At 42.3% G+C, this 18,375-nt stretch overlaps 1 protein-coding gene across 30 annotated transcripts in view; it reads left to right on the top strand.

Annotated features, from left to right (window-relative positions):
- LOC105477721 (dedicator of cytokinesis 9) overlaps window positions 1-18,375 on the top strand; it is a 298,629-nt gene that overhangs the window by 199,273 nt on the left and 80,981 nt on the right. For 18 of the 30 annotated variants that reach the window (XM_071081090.1, XM_011734482.3, XM_071081094.1 and 15 more), the window contains exons 16-27: window positions 2,048-2,127; window positions 2,208-2,395; window positions 2,536-2,601; window positions 3,843-3,935; window positions 4,640-4,763; window positions 5,379-5,500; window positions 6,570-6,656; window positions 7,333-7,422; window positions 8,451-8,566; window positions 8,833-8,902; window positions 9,786-9,911; window positions 10,523-10,594. In XM_071081090.1, the coding sequence (XP_070937191.1) occupies window positions 2,048-2,127; window positions 2,208-2,395; window positions 2,536-2,601; window positions 3,843-3,935; window positions 4,640-4,763; window positions 5,379-5,500; window positions 6,570-6,656; window positions 7,333-7,422; window positions 8,451-8,566; window positions 8,833-8,902; window positions 9,786-9,911; window positions 10,523-10,594 (1,234 nt within the window). Of the gene's footprint in view, window positions 1-2,047; window positions 2,128-2,207; window positions 2,396-2,535; window positions 2,602-3,842; window positions 3,936-4,639; window positions 4,764-5,034; window positions 5,128-5,378; window positions 5,501-6,569; window positions 6,657-7,332; window positions 7,423-8,450; window positions 8,567-8,832; window positions 8,903-9,785; window positions 9,912-10,522; window positions 10,595-18,375 lie in introns of all 30 variants that reach the window. The other 12 variants (XM_071081085.1, XM_071081083.1, XM_071081105.1 and 9 more) reach the window with 1 other exon arrangement.

The raw sequence follows: 18,375 nt of genomic DNA on the forward strand, positions 1-18,375 counted from the left end.
AGGGAAATCCTAATTCAGGTGAAAAATATTCCAAGTTGTACTGAGGAGTGACGCGTGAGGCTGCTTAATAGACAACAGTCATGTCCAAGGAATTTGCAAAATAGGAGGTAGGAACTTGTCAAAGATGGAAACAAAACCAAATGCTGAATCTGCCAGTCCCTGTGCTTTGGTGAACCCTGGCAACGTTCTAAAGGAAATCTGAAACAGGTGGCTTAGGAAGGACGGTGAGGCGGCATTCTGTTTCCTCAGACTAAGTCACGTTGTGTTGAACTAGTCATCCTAACCGCATTTCTTCTCTTTGTTACTGCGCTGCTAAGCTGGTGTAGTAGAGGAGTGCAAAGCCTTCAGCAGAATGTTTTTACCACATGTGGGTGCCATAGTAGCCTGTGAACGAGTGAGAGAAGCACTGCACACGTGAGTGGGCAGCTGTTCAACTGCTGGAAAAACCAGATGCTAGGGAGGGTGATTAATGAGCTAGCGTCAGTCTGGAAATGGGCCTCCAGAGACTTGGGAAGGAGCCTGTTCTTGGCAATATTCTGTGCAATATCTTTATCAATGACTTTTATGGGACTATAAAATGCTGATTAAATATTTTTGTGGCATAAAGCTATTAGGAATATCTAATGCAGTAGATGTTAGAATCTGGATCTAGGAGGACTTTGATAAACTAGAAATAACTCAAACATAATATGAAATTTTGGCAAGACAAAAATTAAATTCTCTTCTGAGGTCCAAAAATATAATTATATAAATAAAAGACAAAGAAATTAGCATGTGAAAAAAGATGTAGGGATTTTAGGTGACTACATTTCCTGTGAGTCACTAGAATGGTATGGCTGCCTAAAAGTAATAGCTCTGGGGCTATGTTAGTAGACAGGTATATTGTAGAAAACCAGACAGGGGCTGTGCACCCACCTGTGCACCCACACTGGCCAGATTTATGCAGTTCCAGGCACCGTAATGTACCTGGCAGGTTCTTCTGGGAGAGAATGACATTGGGGCAAGGTACATAAGTGTGAGAATAGAGGGCTTCAGAATGTGCGGTATAGGTGACTGAAAGACAGCGGAGCATCACTAGACCCCTTGGTGAGTAGAAGTTTCAGGGAGGTGAATTTCACCATGCTATGAGGAAGAGCAGACTAGTGTCAAAACCGCTGGGTCAGAAGTCTCATTGTCACTAGGAAGGGTGAGGCAATAGCAGCACTTGTCAGGAGTGTCACAGGGGATTCCTATATTGGATTGAGTCCGAACAAATGTTAATACAACAATTTCAGTGAGCTTTGACTCTGTACCCAGCATTTTGCTGGACGCTGGAGCCTAAGATGATTTCTAATTCCTAATGGTGCTGATTGTATTTTTTATTTTATTTTTTATTTCAATAGGTTTTTGGAGAACAGGTGATGTTTCCTTACATGAATGAGTTGTTTAGTGGTGATTTCTGGGATTTTGGTGCACCCATCACTTGAGCAGTGTACACTGTACCCAGTTGTAGTCTTTTATCCCTCACCCCACTCCCACCCTTTTCCCCAAGTCGCCACAGTTCATTGTATCATTCTGATGCCTTTGCATCCTCATAGCTTAGCTCCCCCAAATGGTGATGATTCTAAATGAGCCAAATATTTATGGTGAGGCTGGAGTGGTTCAGGAACACTTGAGCTATAACTGTTTTGCTGATATTCTTTATCTAGACCTGTACTGTGCAGTGCGCAGCCACTAGCCATGTGTGGCTGTCCTGTGAAATACAGGACGTCTGAATTGAGACGTGCTTTAAGTATAAAACCAGTAATACACATCTGGTTTTAAAGACTTAGAGTGCACATTTTTTATACTGATTAAATACTGAAATGGTAATATTTTGGACCTATTTGGTTGAATAAAGTATATTATTAATGTTATTAGTTCCTGTTTGCCGTTTTGCATGAGGCTACTAGAATGTTTAAAATTGTCTTTATGGCTTGGTTTATGTTTCTCTTGGAAGTGCTGCTCTAGAGTGTTGGTTTTAGAGTTAACTTACAAATGTTTGATTTTTCTCTTCTTTTGTTTGCAGACCTGAGAAGATGGCTAAGCTCCCAGTGATTTTAGGCAATCTAGACATTACAATTGATAATGTTTCCTCAGACTTCCCTAGTAAGTGTCAGTTCTACATAATAGAATTTTTGTTAGTTCAGTTTTTACTTCAGTTTGAGTTATTTTGAATATCTTTTCAGATTATGTTAATTCATCATACATTCCCACAAAACAATTTGAAACCTGCAGTAAAACTCCCATCACGTTTGAAGTGGAGGAATTTGTGCCCTGCATACCAAAACACACTCAGCCTTACACTATCTACACCAATCACCTTTACGTTTATCCTAAGTACTTGAAATACGACAGTCAGAAGTCTTTTGCCAAGGTGAGTGTCAAAGTGGGGGTTTCATTCTTGATGTCAAACCCTCCCTTTAGATTCAGCTTCCCATGTTCTTTTATAAATATTTACATAGTCTGACTTTCTGGGTTTTTTTCTTATTCTGTTTTGTTTAACTATTGCTGCAGGCTAGAAATATTGCGATTTGCATTGAATTCAAAGATTCAGATGAGGAAGACTCTCAGCCCCTTAAGGTTTGTTTTTTGTTTTTTTTTTAAATGTATGTTCACCTACCTATTCTGATTTTTCCATTTTCAAAATGCACTTTCGTGATACCATACAACTAAAACAATTTAGTACATTTTAATTGACACAAATCAAAAATAGATAATGTTACAATGTATAAACATATATGCTGAATCTTAACGAATATGGAATATTTAGGTTCTTGCTCCTAATTGACTGTTTTTTTATTCTCTTTAAGGATGAAAGTTTCTTATACATACTCAATTCAGCAAACACTTACTGTCCACCTACTATGAGCCAAGTGCTCATACTGTCAGTGCTATGAATTATGATATGAATAATGTTGATAATAGAAATAGTAATAACTGATCAACAATCGATGATCTTTATTAAATGTTTACTACAGTATAGTAATAATCACAGCAGTAGATTATGGGTAACGTTTATTGAAAGCTGTTTGTACTTCAGGTACTGCTCTAGTGTGTGTTTAACTATTTTGGTTCTCATAACAGTCTTTTGATGAATTAAGTATTATTATTATCCATATTTTTCAGGTGAGGGGAGTAGTGCAGAATTTATTGCCTCAGGTAAAACATTAGTGGAATCAAGATTCAAACCCAGGCAATGTGCCTCTGTAACCCAAATTGTTTTACTGTGACTATGTGAAAGTGACTTCCTAAGAGAAGAAGGAGACAAAGATGCAAAAAAAAAAAAAAAAAAAATATATATATATATATATATATATATAAAATATAGTTTCTGTCCTCAAGAAATTCAGTCTAGTGGGAAAAACAGCCATGGAGAAAAAGATCTTGGTGCACAGATGGTACTAAATGGAATTTTGGACAAAACTGAAAATTAATACAGAAAAATGCTGAGGGGACACATGGAAGGAGTTGACAATTTCTTGAAGAATGCTTGAGTGTTTTCTTGATGCACAGAGAAGCAAAGATTATTTGGACGGAAGAATTGCGTAAGAAAAGGCATGGAAATGTGAAAGGGAACAGTGAGCAAGGCGTCATGCAGGGCTGTGACCTGGAAGGGCAGAACGGGGAGCAGGCAGGTGGGCTTTGAAGCAAGCTGGAAGGTGGGCAGGACCCAGCAGTCCAGGGTTCACAGGCCTGGGGTCTGTCAGAAGTGGCGACGTTAAGTCTATGCCGTAGGAATGCCTCCTTCTTTACAATATATCCGAGTTTAATTTCTTACTCAATCGAACCCTGATGTTTCCCTTTGGTAACTCTTATTTTAGTGCATTTATGGCAGACCTGGCGGGCCAGTGTTCACAAGAAGCGCCTTTGCTGCAGTTTTACACCATCACCAAAACCCAGAATTTTATGATGAGGTAAGTGATGTATTCAAGGGAAAACTCAATTTGACCAGTTTTTAAGGGAAACTTTAATGTATTTGCCTGGTAAAGCAAAATTCAAGAGAAGCTGCATATTACCCTGAAATTACAGAGATAGACTGCATGTTGAAGTATTTCTTTTATATGTTTTTTTCTGATTGTAAAGGTAACATTTTCATTATTAAAAAAATAGAAACTTGGAAACTGCAGATAATACAGAAAAGAAAAAGTCATAATCCCACTGTCACTACCACAATTAATATTCTGGTTTATTTCCTTTCAAATTCATACTTTAGTTACATTTGTTGGACCTGAGAATCTTTCTTTCTTATCATTGGATTTGTTTACATAAAATTGTAATGTAATTCATTGAAACCGCTGTATGCATGCTACTTTGGAATGTTCTATCCTGGTTCTTCATAATGCCTTGGCTGTGGTAACTTAGCATAGTAGTTACTATCATGTGTTTTCCAATTCTTTCTAGAAATACCATCAACTCTCTTCCTGTTTCTGAGTGGTGAATTCAGGATTCATTTCTTGCTTGGCATAATTTATAGTCTCAGTATCTTTGAGTGCAAATGTTAATATCCGCTCGGAGAACAAGTGCACGTTTGTGCATTGGGTAACACATAGTGTCTCTGCTTTCACTGAGAATTTCTGTGTTTTTAGAATATTCGGTTGTTATTTTGTCTTCCTTGCAGATTAAAATAGAGTTACCCACTCAGCTGCATGAAAAGCACCACCTGTTGCTCACATTCTTCCATGTCAGCTGTGACAACTCAAGTAAAGGAAGCACGAAGAAGAGGGATGTCGTTGAAACCCAAGGTTGCGGGGGGTTCACCATTCCTTTGATTTTAAATAATTGAAACATTAGGTTCTTAAATTGTATTAGGATTCTGAATTTCCATGTGTTTGCAAAGGGATCTTTAGATGAATTTTGTAGGTAACGGATATGTAGCATGTCTGGGTTGCATATGTAATTTTTTTTTTTTTTTAATTTTTGAGCTCAAGCTGTCCTCCCACCTCAGCCTCCTGAATAGCTGGGACTATAGGCATGCACCACCGCCCCCTGGCTAATTTTTGTATTTTTTTGTAGAGACGGGATTTCGCCATGTTGCCCAGGCTGGTCTCGAACTCGTGAGCTCAAGCAATCTGCCCACCTCTGCCTCCCAAAGTGCTGGGATTACAGGTGTGAGCCACCATGCCCAGCCTGCATATGTATATTTTTATAAAAGAAGATTGTAGAGTTCTAACCCCAAAGAGGCCTAAGTACATTGTAGACAATGTTCTACAGAGATTACATTTAGGGCCTTTTAAAGTTCTTACTCTAATTGATACAAAAAGTTCTTAAAAATCAGAGAGTTTTACATTGGCTTTCTTTCATAAGTTTTCATACACTCACAGTATTTTGTTGTTGTCGTTGTTCTTTGTTTTCAACAGTTGGCTACTCCTGGCTTCCCCTCCTGAAAGACGGAAGGGTGGTGACGAGCGAGCAGCACATCCCGGTCTCAGCGAACCTTCCTTCAGGCTACCTTGGCTACCAGGAGCTTGGAATGGGCAGGGTATGTCACATTTTAGGATCGGTTCATCCCAGTTTCTTCAGAAAACATTAAAGAACAACTACAACAACAATAACACACAAAAAGCACACGGTATTTTTGCTCTTCCACCATTTTGATTTTAGTTACTCATTTTCAAGTGAACTTTGGCCAATTGAAGGCAGTGCTGTTAGCAGCTACCGCAATGTCAGAATTACAGTTTGGGCATTTCGTAAGCCCTGAACTAGTGGTGTCTCAGCAGAGAAATAGAGACTTGGAGATTTGGGATAAGGTCTGTCTCTGCCAACTGGCCATGCTCAAATAAAGATGAGTTCTTAGGGTCATGCAAACTATTAGGAATTTTCCTCCAGCTTAAAGTAAGTCAAGTTCGCCAAATCTCTCACCCACGTGGTTGCACATTCTGAAACCTTTCTGATTCGTGAAAGCCTAATTTTCCCCAGATTTCTTCAATTGCTTTGTTGGCTTTGCATTCTTTTTAGCCATCTTAAATTTTATAGACTGCAGCTTTATAACATGCTTAAATAAAGCCTGTTCTTTTTATGTTTGTCTGCATTTAAATAATGCCAAATTTGAGTTCATATTATAGACAAATAGTTAAATTTTCCCAAGAAGAATAACTTGTATAATTGAGCATGACAGAAAAACTGAGGTTTCAAAAGTTGAAGTTAGTGTGAGCAGACGATTGACCCTTTGCCCATGCCAGGCCTGCATATTGTGCTGTTTGCTTTATCTGGCACCTTTTACTGTCTCCTTCAGAATCCTGAGCTCAAGTTGGGTTCAGATACTGGTATAGTAGGATTCTTTTCCTCTCAAATGAACAATAACTCACACAGCTGCAAGAAACAGAAACGATAACTTAGAAAATCCAGTAATAAAAGCATTGTACTTTGGGGGAAGAAAGGGGGCAGAAATGTGTATCATCTGCATTCCTGCTGTGGGCCTGGCACAGTTGCCAAGTCACTAAAGTTCTCTGGGCCCTCTTTCAGTCCCTTGTCATTACCCTCATTGATAATCATGTTAGAGCCAAAATAACTAATCTGTAGAGATATTGTTCCCTCCATATTTTTTTTAGCATTATGGTCCGGAAATTAAATGGGTAGATGGAGGCAAGCCACTGCTGAAAATTTCCACTCATCTGGTTTCTACAGTGTATACTCAGGTACGTGCTCCTTCAACAAAATTAGCAGTGGCTGCTCTGTGACTAAGTTTGCACCATTTTGCAAGAAGAAAAAAATCCTAATGTGTTATATTACTATTTTTTTACTCTATAGTTCTTTTTCTAAAGAAAGTACAACTGAGGTGCTCATATGTATTCATATAAATGACTAGAACAAGCATCATTTTCCAACAGATTTCCTCTTTTGTGGGAGGATCTTCTTGATGTTCTTATTTGTACATGATCAATTTTTAGTCTTAATAAGATGAAGCTGGGCACAGTGGCTCACACCTGTAATCCTTGCATTTTGGAGGGCCAAGGTGGGCAGATCACTTGAGCCCAGGGGTTTGAGAACAGCCTGGCCAACATGGCAAAACCTTGTCTCTACAAAAATACAAAAATTAGCCAGGCATGGTGATGTGTGCCTGTAGTCCCAGCTACCTAGGAGGCTAAGGTGGGGGGATTGCAGGAGGCTGGGAGGTCAAGGCTGCAGTGAGCCATGGTCGTGCCACTGCACCCCAGCCAGGGCGACAGAGCAAGACTCTGTCTCTAAAAAACAGCAGCAACAACAACAACAACAAAAACAGCAAAAAAGCATGCTGCAAGAAACAAATGCTTTTATTTCCACAGAGTGTATACTAATAGACTTTCTTCTTCTTTTCCTTTTTCCCCACTGCAGGATCAGCATTTACATAATTTCTTCCAGTACTGTCAGAAAACCGAATCTGGAGCCCAAGCCTTAGGAAACGAACTTGTAAAGTACCTTAAGGTATCAGATGGCTTTCTTAATATCCCCTTTTGAATGAGTTTGGTGTAGGCTGGGTTTTCTCTTTGGTGATGAGTGTTGTTCTCACCCCTTGGAAGCTCTTACCTGGATGTCTCACATGGGTAGTTTCTGTGAGGTTTAGATAGTGGCAAGGAGTGGACCTAGGAACGGCAGTACTCCTGCCTGTGTCCTAGGCCCATGTATCCTTTGCTCAAGGCAGGGTCTCTAAAACATACTGTTTCTCATGCATGGAAAACCCCTCACTTGAGACGGACCTCACTGGGTACCAAGCACAATGATGGGCACAGAAGCAGCGACTTCAGTCCTCACCCTTAGGGAACTTCTAGTTCATTGTAGGAGATACTATAAACTTGGACTGCATGCTAGGCAGACAAATCAAATAAAGAAATAATACACAGAACCAGTCCTGCTTTGTGCAAGGGGTTCCTGGAGTGTCTAAGCAGCAAGAGCCAGGCAGGGTTTGTCTAGGGGAGCTTCATCCAGAACGTGGTTGTGGGGAGCATTTTGGAAAGGGGAAATAGCTAAAAGGGCATGGGGACAAAACAAGAAATATGAGAAATGGGATAGAAATTTGTTTGGTTTAAGAAGGAAAATGGAATACATATCCACATAAACAGTGAAGTTTTTATATGTGATTGCTTGTGGCCCCTCCCTCCATCTCAAAGACAGCTGCACAACGTTTCTCTGACCCTGCTTCCTCCATCCCAGCTGCCTCTGACTCCTGTCCCCTTCTGCCTCCCTCATCCAGCTTATGGCCCTTTGCAATTCCATGGGCCCACCTGGATAATCCCTATCATGAGGCCTGACTAGCAGCCTTACCTCCTCTGGGCCATGTGACGTCTTCACAGGTGGACTGAGACACAGACGCCTCTGAGGACATTCTGCCCACCACAGCCTTCCCTTTGTTTTAGAGGGAGTTCTTCTATCCTTATTTGGAACAGAGTGGAAAGGACTTTGGGCTGGTTTACTTTTAGAGGGATTACATGAACTGTGCCATTCCGTGTCCATAGAGTCTGCACGCGATGGAAGGCCACGTGATGATCGCCTTCTTGCCCACTATCCTAAACCAGCTGTTCCGCGTCCTCACCAGAGCCACGCAGGAAGAAGTCGCGGTTAACGTGACTCGGTAAGGGAGGTGGATGGATGGATGCTTTTCCTCACTTCCAGTCTGTCCACATCTGGAGCAGTCATGCTTAGCTGGGATGCTACTATGTGCTGAACATTATATTTAAGAAATGTCTTTGATCTCGTATGTAAGGACCCCATCTAATTCCTTGTCTCCTTGTTTCCTAAGTGCCAATAGCATCATCATTGTTCTACTACTGCTGTGATAATAATGAAATGTTTCCATTCTTACATATTCATTGCTTTATTCACTCCTGTGGTGTGTAGGGTCATTATTCATGTGGTTGCCCAGTGCCATGAGGAAGGATTGGAGAGCCACTTGAGGTCATATGTTAAGGTATGTAAAACACACTGTTCTGATCACTTACATCTGTGGCGCTCCAATTTTCCTTCTAAGGACTTATTTTTTCACAAGCCTGGTTATTCGGGGAGGTACTTGTAACTTATGTTTTCTCTTCTATTCCTCATAACCAATGCTTGTACCTGAATAGGGGAGGTACAAAGAGGGGCAGCCATTCATTAATTTACTTAATTCCATTCCTTCAATTACATTTCTTTTAGTGGGTTTTCCAAATAATATGACTCAATGCAGGAGTTTAAAGAAGAATTTTAAGTTGTTCTTGCCTAGGCCTCTGGTAAAGTTAGTTATCTTCATTTTTTTTTTCCCCCACCTAAAATTTCCAGCAAAACTGCTTCTCCCAGATAGGAAGGTTAGCTCTGGCTACAGTCAAATCGGATGACTCTGTGGGGCAGCAAGAGATGTTGTTAGGATAAACATCAACAAGTTATTTATTTGTATATGACATCCAGTAAGTAGAGTGGCAGTTACTATTCTAAACAGTTGTACATATTCTGTTTAGTATTAAATACCTTCGTAAATTACAACTATGTGATAATTTTAAAAGTAAAGTTCTGGTCCTTGAGGATATCAGTCATCTATTGCTGTGCCACACATTCCTTGAAGCCCCTGGCACAGGTGGAGTGACGGGCTGGCTGGTCACTGATGTGACTGGGTCGGATGACTCACGTAGTTTCTTGAAGACATCGTGGACTCCTTTTTATCACATGACTCTCACCCTTCCCATCTTTGTATCCACACCTTCCTCTCCCACAAATGAGATTGTCCCTCAGTCCCTGATTTCCATTCTTGGGAGTCTCTCAAGCTTTCAGCCCAGCATGGAGAGCCAGTGCATTAAAGGCTCTTTCCCTTTTCTTCAAAGTATGCGTATAAGGCTGAACCATACGTTGCCTCCGAATACAAGACAGTGCATGAAGAACTGACCAAATCCATGACCACGATTCTCAAGCCTTCCGCTGATTTCCTCACCAGCAACAAACTACTGAAGGTATGTCAGGAGAGTCAGTGTGGCTCCGATTGAAACTGATTAACAGGAATTCACCCCACAGCCTGATCAATACAGCCTTTCTGAGTGCTCTTAGAGACAATCACCACCCCCTAAAAAGGGGTAGCAGAGTTTGTTCTCTGATACCAACTTTTCTGATTGTGTCTTGAGAGAAGAGCTGCAAAGCATCACTGTGTTCAGAGTTTCATTGGCTCTTGAGGATTAATAGTCATTATGTTCAAGTCAATGATGAAGGTCACTGACTTAGAGATACTAACGACAGGTGTCACCAAGCAGAGGTCAGTAAAGGGGAAAGACGACGCCCGTAACTCCGCAGAGCCTCTTGCTGGTTGTGCCACGCTGAGCACAGGCGTCCAGTTTCCCGGCAGGATGCAGCTCTCTGTTGCTGAACTTGTGCAAGCAGACGACGTCCGCTGTTCTCCTCTTGGCTCTGATCGTAATGTCCCAAGAGGTGCACCTGTGTTTTAGGGTCACACCTGGTTTGTGTCAGTAACATCGTCAGCCTGAGAGAGTTCACGTCTCACCTACTAATTTGTTGTTCTTATTGGGTCCTGTTCTTTTTTCTTACTGGGTCCTGTTCTTTTTTCTTTTAGTATTCATGGTTTTTCTTTGATGTACTGATCAAATCCATGGCTCAGCATTTGATAGAGAACTCCAAAGTTAAGGTATGTTACTTCAAGTGAAGCTTGTGTTCTTAGGGGAAAAAAAAATCTCTTTCGTTGGTTTGTAGCTAACGTTTCTTCATGCTTTCTCTGTGCCTGTTACAGGACTGTTCTAAGTGCTTTACAAGTAATAAATCATTTTAGCTTCATAACAGCCCTGTGAGGGAAGTACTGTTCTTACCTATTTTATAGATGGGGAAACTGAGGCCAGCATGCTTGAGTTACTTGCTCAAGGTCATGCTACCAGTGAGTGGAGCAGCCAGGTTTTGAGTCCAGTCTGGCCCCAAAGGCTGTATTCCTGAAATCACTTAGTTATTAACCCAAAGAAAAATATGTCTTTTCCTTTGACTAGCTTAGAAATCTTCACATTTGTTGAAATGTAAATTGTGGTTTCAGCATAAATTTAAAGTGTCATTACCCAGCATTTATTAAGTGTCTGGACCATCGTAGACATTTATCAGGGTCTTAGATGGGAGTATCTCACCAATCTAATGTTCTCCAAAACCAATCAATCAATAGACTCTGAGATCATCCATCTCGTTGGGGCAAATGCACAGCCTCAAATTTCTTCCCTGCCCCAGCGTCCCCTTGTGGTGAAGCCTGGACGTGTGTTCCTTTCTGACCGTGGGTCCCCCCTGCTTTCCCTGGTTCCCACTGGGCTCAGCCCTGAGATAACTAGTCTTGTGTTGGGACTGGTGCCCGTTGAGGTGTGGTTGGCCACCCCAGGCTCTCTGAGGCTCAAGGTAGGTAAGTTTCTATAAAGTTCCAATGCAGTAAACAGAAGTGGCAATGTCACTTTCTCATTTTGAAGTTTCCAGGGCTCCTCTGAGACCTGCAGAGTCCTGGAGTTGTTCTTGTGACAGTGAAGTAGTGTCGCTGTTTGGAGGCAGGGTCCGGTTGAAGTATTACAGAAGGAGCTTGTGCAGGGAGCGGGTGGTGCTGGGCACTGTCTCACAATGAACACTTGTGCTACAATCCTCGTAGGCAGGAGAGGGGATAGGGAGGGGGAGAGAGGGGCAGAATCTAGGCCTCCTGTACAAGGGATCTGGGTTCTCCGAGGAAGCCTTGGAAAGCATGCTAGATTTTGCTGGCAGAAGGTTGATGGTTCAGACCTAAAGCCCTCCTTTTCCTTCCATAAAGCAGACGCTGGGCCTGGCCAGGTGGTTTCTCCTTTTCTTTTCTCTCTCTCTTTTGAATCCAGTTTAAAGCTTCTGATTTTAGTGCATAGGGAGATGCCAGATGGAAGTGGGCCCTGCCTTCTGTGGAGAAATGCTCCATCTAAATCATGCCAGAGCAGCCTGCCAAGGAAAAATCTAGCAGATTGTCTGCTTGGCAGTGCGCAGCTAAGTGTGTGTGCACATGCACACAGACACACACATCATGTAGATATATTACTTTTCTGTTAAAAAATGTTGTCTTACTGATATGTGGGAGCTAAAAAAGTGGATTGGATGAAGATAGATTGGTGGTTACCAGAGACTGGGAAAGAAAGGGAGGAGGTGATGGGGGAGAAAAAGATTATGAATGTGTTTATTATCACTGAACTGTACACTTAAAACTAGTAATAATGGTAAATTATATATATATTTTTATGTTCTATACAGAATAGGATTATAGCCTGTGTTCGTTTGCTAGGGTTGCCATAATAAAGTACCACAGACTGAGTGGCTTAAACAATAGAAATTTATTTTATAACAATTGAGATGCTGAAAGTCCTGGGTCAAGCTGTCCATGTGGCTGGTTTCTTCTGAGGCCTCTCTCCTTGGCTTGTAGATGCCGCCTTCTGTGCGTGTCTGTGTCCTAATCTCTTCTTATGCGGACGCCAGTCTTACTGGATTAAGAACTACCCTAATGACCTCACATTACCTTCATCACCTCTTTTAAAACCTCGGCCCAAAGTGCAGTCGTATTTGGAAGTATTAGGGGTTAGGACTTCAACACATGAATTTGAGGGGGGCACAGTTCAGCCTATAACAAGGTGCCAGGGATTTTTTAATTATTTTTGGATCTAAATAAATGTCATCCCTTCAAAGCAGTGGTAACTTGATTATATTCAAAATATAACCAATTCATTCTGCAACTACTCATTGAGCCCCTACTATGTTTGAGGCGCCAAGGATGACAAAGTTCAATGCATCATCATTTGTGCTCTCAAGGAGTTCAGGTGGGAAAGTGTACACTTCGTTCAGCGGCTACCCTACCTCATGACGAGTGCTCTGAAGAGATAGGCACAATGTGCTCAGGAGTGTGGGGAATCTGGGAAGACCACCTGGAAGAGGCGTCCGTTGCAGTGGGTTCTGATGAGTAAACAGGAGTTGGCTAGGTGAAGAAGAAGAATGAGGACTAGGTGGAGAGAGTTGTGTTGGCAAAAGCTTGAGACCCAGCACCACAGTTCAGGGAACTATATGAACATAAGGCTTTTCTGCCTTATGACTGCAAGGAAGACCATGTGAGAGATGGTCAAGGAGGTCACGAACACTTCCAGGAATACTCACATAAAGGATATTCAACATCAAGAGCCAATGACACCTTTCTGAGGATTGCATTAGAAAATAAGGAAAGGAATTTACTTGCATATGTTTGTTCTCAAGATGTCAAATTAAACTACAGCTCTTTTAGGGTGGTCATGACCTGAAACGTATCTTCTGTTCCAGCTCCTCCCCTGCCTCACAGAGGTAGAAACAGAAGTGTAGACTGTGAAGTGACCTGCCCAGGGTCACACAATGGAGCAGAGCCAAGAACTTGTGGCAGAGTCCCAATGGGCCTCTCCTAGGGGTGCTGCCATTTCCGGCCTTTTAACATGATTTGTCAACACCTCTGCTCTGGGAAATGGTTTGTTTTTGGAACTTAACACAAACCACCCAAATGCTACCATGTACAACCTTTTCTCTAAGTTAATTACATCTTGGCCCTAAAACAATATTCAGAGAGTTTTTTTTAAAAGTGCTTAAGAGGAAACACTGGTATCCCAAAGGAGAAAGCTTAACCGTAACATAATTTACTATAAAAAGAGATTCACAAACACCTGCTTACCACCTTGGAGGGTTCAACATTTTCGCTTTGAGAGCCCTGCCCTCTGGCCTCTGCTTCCCTGGCCCTGCAGACACCCTGCTGTTCTTTCCCTTCATCACACATTGTTGAGCTGAGAACTCCTCTGACATTTTCCTAAAGCCTTCATTCAGTGTGTCTCATAAGAGTAATGAGTTTTGTGTTTGAATTAGTTGTTTTTGTGTTTGTCTTATTTACATCTGAAGAATTTTATATCCTAATTCCTTGTTTTAGTCTTCTGAATTTATGAATATTTGCCATTCCTATACCATTTGTGATTTCCAAAACTTTGGTCTTATCCCCTTAGGGTTTTTGATATTTTTAGGCCAAAATTATTAATTTATTCTGACCTTAATATTTTTTGCTCTTGTTGCCCAGGCTGGCGTGCTGTGGTGCAATCTGGGCTCACTGCAACCTCCACCTCCTGGGTTCAAGCGTTTCTCCTGCCTTAGCCTCCCAAGTAGCTGAGATTACAGGCATGTGTCACCACGCCCAGCTAATTTTATATTTTTAATAGAGACAGGGTTTCACCATGTTGGCCAGGCTGGTCTCAAACTCCTGACTTCAGGTGATCCACCCACCTTGGCCTCCTAAGGTGCTGGGATTACAAGTGTGAGCCACCGCACCCAGCCGGGGAGTCTTTCTTAAAGTGCCATGACGAGGCACACACCAGTGTTGTAGGAGCACCTGGGCCCTGGATTCATAAGAGCCAGATAATGCTTTCAGTGCCAATTAAAGTGTTCTACCCAAGGATATCTACACGTGCATATTGTGTATTAAGCTGATGCTTTCAGTGTATAATTTGTGTCCTTCTTGGTGGTAATCGAGTGAGTCCATTCAATGCATATTTACATGGTGGGACATGGCACAGCGTATGCTTACTTCCAGTGCTGCACTCCTGCTGAAGGTGGAAGTGGCCACCTTCTTGTCCCCAGCCAACCAAACTCTACATTGTTACATTACTGAGGAAGGGTGTGAATCAGAGCCCCTTGGAACTAGCATCTAAAATAAGTAATTTTCTTACTACAGCAGATGGACCTGCAGAGTATGGATGCGTTGTGTATGACTGTGCCAGACTCTAGTTTCATAGGTGACATGTGCTTGGAAGTTACAGGTGACATTTGAGAAAAATGTAAAGCAGACATCATCAAGGTCTGTGGAGGAGTCCTCTCCCCACTCTCTGCCCCTATGGTCAACAGTTTGTCGGTGTTTCTTTTCCACCATGTATATTTAGCAGCTGTAATTTCAGCAGACTCCTTTTGCATTTCCTTTCCGCCCACACGGAGTGAAGCACGTTGCTAGCATTCCACAGGTATACTGGAAGAAAGGAGATTGGAAAACCTAGCATAGGGTAGGGTGAATATATGCCCTTAAGTATTGCTTGTTTAACCTCCGACCATTTTCTAGCTTAATTGAAAAAGAAAAGAATAAAGTGAAAGAAGGAGGGTATGGCTCATATTCTAAATGGACTGTTTGAACTTCCCCTTAACCAAATTTGTAAACACTCTACGAATGTGATAGGTAGAATGTTAATATGCATATGTTACCCTCGAGTGTTTTGAACAGTTGTTTATAATGTCCAAAGCATTGAGGAAAAATGCAAATGGAGTTGAGAGTGAACCCTTAACCTTGAAGCTGACCTAGTCATTGGAGAAAGAAGACATTCAGGTTGGAACATTTAGAGCAGAGTGCAGGAAGGTGTATATGTGGGCTTCAACAATCATAGATTTATGTGGGGATACAGGTGGAACTTTACCTGGGCCTTGCAGGATACCACAATCTAGGGATAGGAGAATGAGTAACAGGCAGAGGAAATAGCTCAGGCCCAGGTAAGGCCTCTGGGGCAGAGTTCAGGCTGGATAGATTGAGATTAGAGGGGAAAGATTAAAAAACAAGGTTAGCTCAGAAACAAAGATGAGATTATGGGGAGCTGTGCAGCCAAGCAGCAGACGGATTGGTAGAGACCTAGAGAGGCAGAGTAGGTTCTTTAGTAGGAGTGGCAAGATGACAGAGAGTATAAAGATTAGCAGAGTGGCTTGGAAGCTTTCATATCAATAAGTCTGCTTATCCCCTGAAGTATAAATAGCATATGGAACAGATTCACCAGACATTTTAAATTATGACTTATTTTTATTTTTTTTAGCTCTGTAACTGCAATAATATGAAATGGCATTTTATGGTGATGCTGATGAAGATCTGGCATTGGGGGGATCAGGTGGGATTGGGGATGAGGATTGAGAGCATTATGAATGAGTAAGGGAGATTATTCAGACAGAACCATTCATTCAGCCCTGCAGTGCCACCTCTAAATATCTGCTGAAGAGAAATGAAAGATGTATCCATGTAAAGGCCTAAATGCAAATGTCCACAGTAGCTTTATTCATAATAATCAAAAACTAGAAACAACCCAAATGTCCATCAGCTGGTAAATGTATAGACAAATTGTGATAACTCCACACAATAGAACGCTACTTAGCAATAAAACGGCACAAAGTAGTGAGTCATGCAATAGCATGGTTGGATCTCAAAAGCATTCTGTGAACTGAGAGAAGTTAGACCCAAAAGACTACATACCATTTGGGTCCATATCCTGTATGTGACGTTATGGAAAAAGAAAAACTACAGAGCACAGAGCAGCCCAGTGGTTGCCCAGGACTGGAGGTGGGGATGGGGACAGCAGATGTACTTTCTCTTCTTGACTGTGGTGATAGTTACAGTCGTATTCACTTGTCATGACTCATCAAACTGTAGACTTTCCAAGTTGGGATTTTATGGTATGTAAATTATACCTCAGTAAACCTAACTGAAACAAAACAGAGCACAGTAAGGTCAGATTTGAGTGGGGGAAGAAAGGCCACCTAGATATTCAGCGTGAGATCATAGAAGAAGGAGCTTTTGAGAGAGGCAGTAGAGTAGAGGACTTGGTTTACCAGGGAAGATGCAAGGTTATGAGTTCGGCTTGGGATGTCATATGCTTAGGGCTGTGGGTTCAGTGGCTATGACAGAGACCTGAAGTAACAGGGAGTTAAACAGGAAGGTAAAAGTTTATTTCTTTTTACTTGAGAAACCCAAGCTCATAAGAGGCTTCTGTTCCACAGTTATGGGAGGCCTCCATCTTGTTTGCCCCCTGGAGTGCTGCTCCTCCTTTTGATCTAACTGGGTTCACCACCACATCCATGCTGGAGCCAGTAGGGAGGGGAAGATGCACCTTTCCCTTTAAGGATATGACCCAGAATTTGCACTGCCACATCACTGCCACTGCTATCGTATTGGCTAGAGTTAGCCATGACTGTACCTAGCTGCAAGGGATGCTGGTAAATGTAGTCTTTACTTTGGGTATCCATGAACCTAGTTAAAAGTTGAGGTTCTATTACCATGAGAGGGAAGAGAGAACAGATACTGGGAAGTCACCAGCCATTGTTCCACAAGGGGCTGAGGCACAGCCAAACACATTTCCAGTTGGCAGGTGAAGGCTCAGCCTTGGACAGGAAAGAGAACAGACAGAACTAAAGAAATAGATTTGTGAGTACCAATCTGCTGAAACCATAAGCCTAAGCTTTTCTCTGGGGAAAAGTGTGTGTGTGACCTAATGTTGAGAAGAGAGAGAAGGAAGGAAGCATCTTGGTCCACAGTGGAACTCTAAGTAAGAGAGGTGAGCAAGGCGCTGGAGAGGCCTCAAGCCTCCTCCTCAATCATCATGGAGTCCCACATCCCCCAGCAGCAAGCCTGCTGCAGCTTCCTTGCCACCCTTCGTCACTGGCAGGGAGCAGCCATGTGAGGCATGGAGGCACGGGTGGCCTTGTTACAAATGCAGCTGTAGATTCCACAGCATAGTGGTGGGGCCAGGAGTTAATTATGTTACCTGCAACTGAAGATGTGAGGTGCCATTCTCATTGTGCCAGCAGGGCAGAGAGTGAGGTAAACATGCTGATCTTTGGGATGAAAATGATGAGGAGGTAGGAAGAATGGAGTTTGTAGACTGGGTGCGATGGCTCACATCTGTAATCCCAGCACTTGGGAGGCCCAGCTGGGAGAATCGCTTGAGCCCAGGAGTTCAAGACCAGCCTGAGCAACATAGTGAGACCTCACCTCTGCAAAAGGTGAACAAAATTAGCTGGGGATGGTGACACATGCCTGTTACCCAGCTACTCAGGAGACTGAGGTGAGAGGATCGCTTGAGCCCAGGAGGATGAGGCTACAGTGAGCTGTGATTGTGCCACTGCACTCCAGCCTGGGTGACAGACTGAGACCTTGTCTCAAAAACAAAACAGAACAAAAAAGCACAAAAAACAAAACAAAACAAAAAACAAATTGTAGAAGAAAATGAGAGAAAGAGTAAATAACATAGGGATCTTGATAAAAGGGGAGTAACCAGAATGCAGGGAAATGTCATTGGTAAATTTCTTCTCAGCCCTATTACTTTTGTTGTTTGCTAAGCCCCAAAGGGGAAGTTTCTTAATTAAAAGTCTTATTTACCTCGGAAAGCAGTAAAATAGCCCATAGAGAAGAGGCCTCTGAACGACACCAGAGAGTGGAAGAACACGGTGCAGAACAAAGAAGTGAACATTTGAAGACCATTCTGAAGTCCTCACCCATGAAGCAATGATTGGGCAGCACGGCTGTGGGAGAGCAGATGACCTGTAGGGCAGGGAGTAGCCCATCCTGGGTCTCTGTGAAGGTCTGGCTGTTAACCGCAGCGTCCACGGGGGCCTCCACAGCCAGGCTGGGTGTGGGTC

Source organism: Macaca nemestrina, chromosome 16 (genome assembly GCF_043159975.1).
Source record: "Macaca nemestrina isolate mMacNem1 chromosome 16, mMacNem.hap1, whole genome shotgun sequence".
Lineage (NCBI taxonomy): Eukaryota > Metazoa > Chordata > Mammalia > Primates > Cercopithecidae > Macaca > Macaca nemestrina.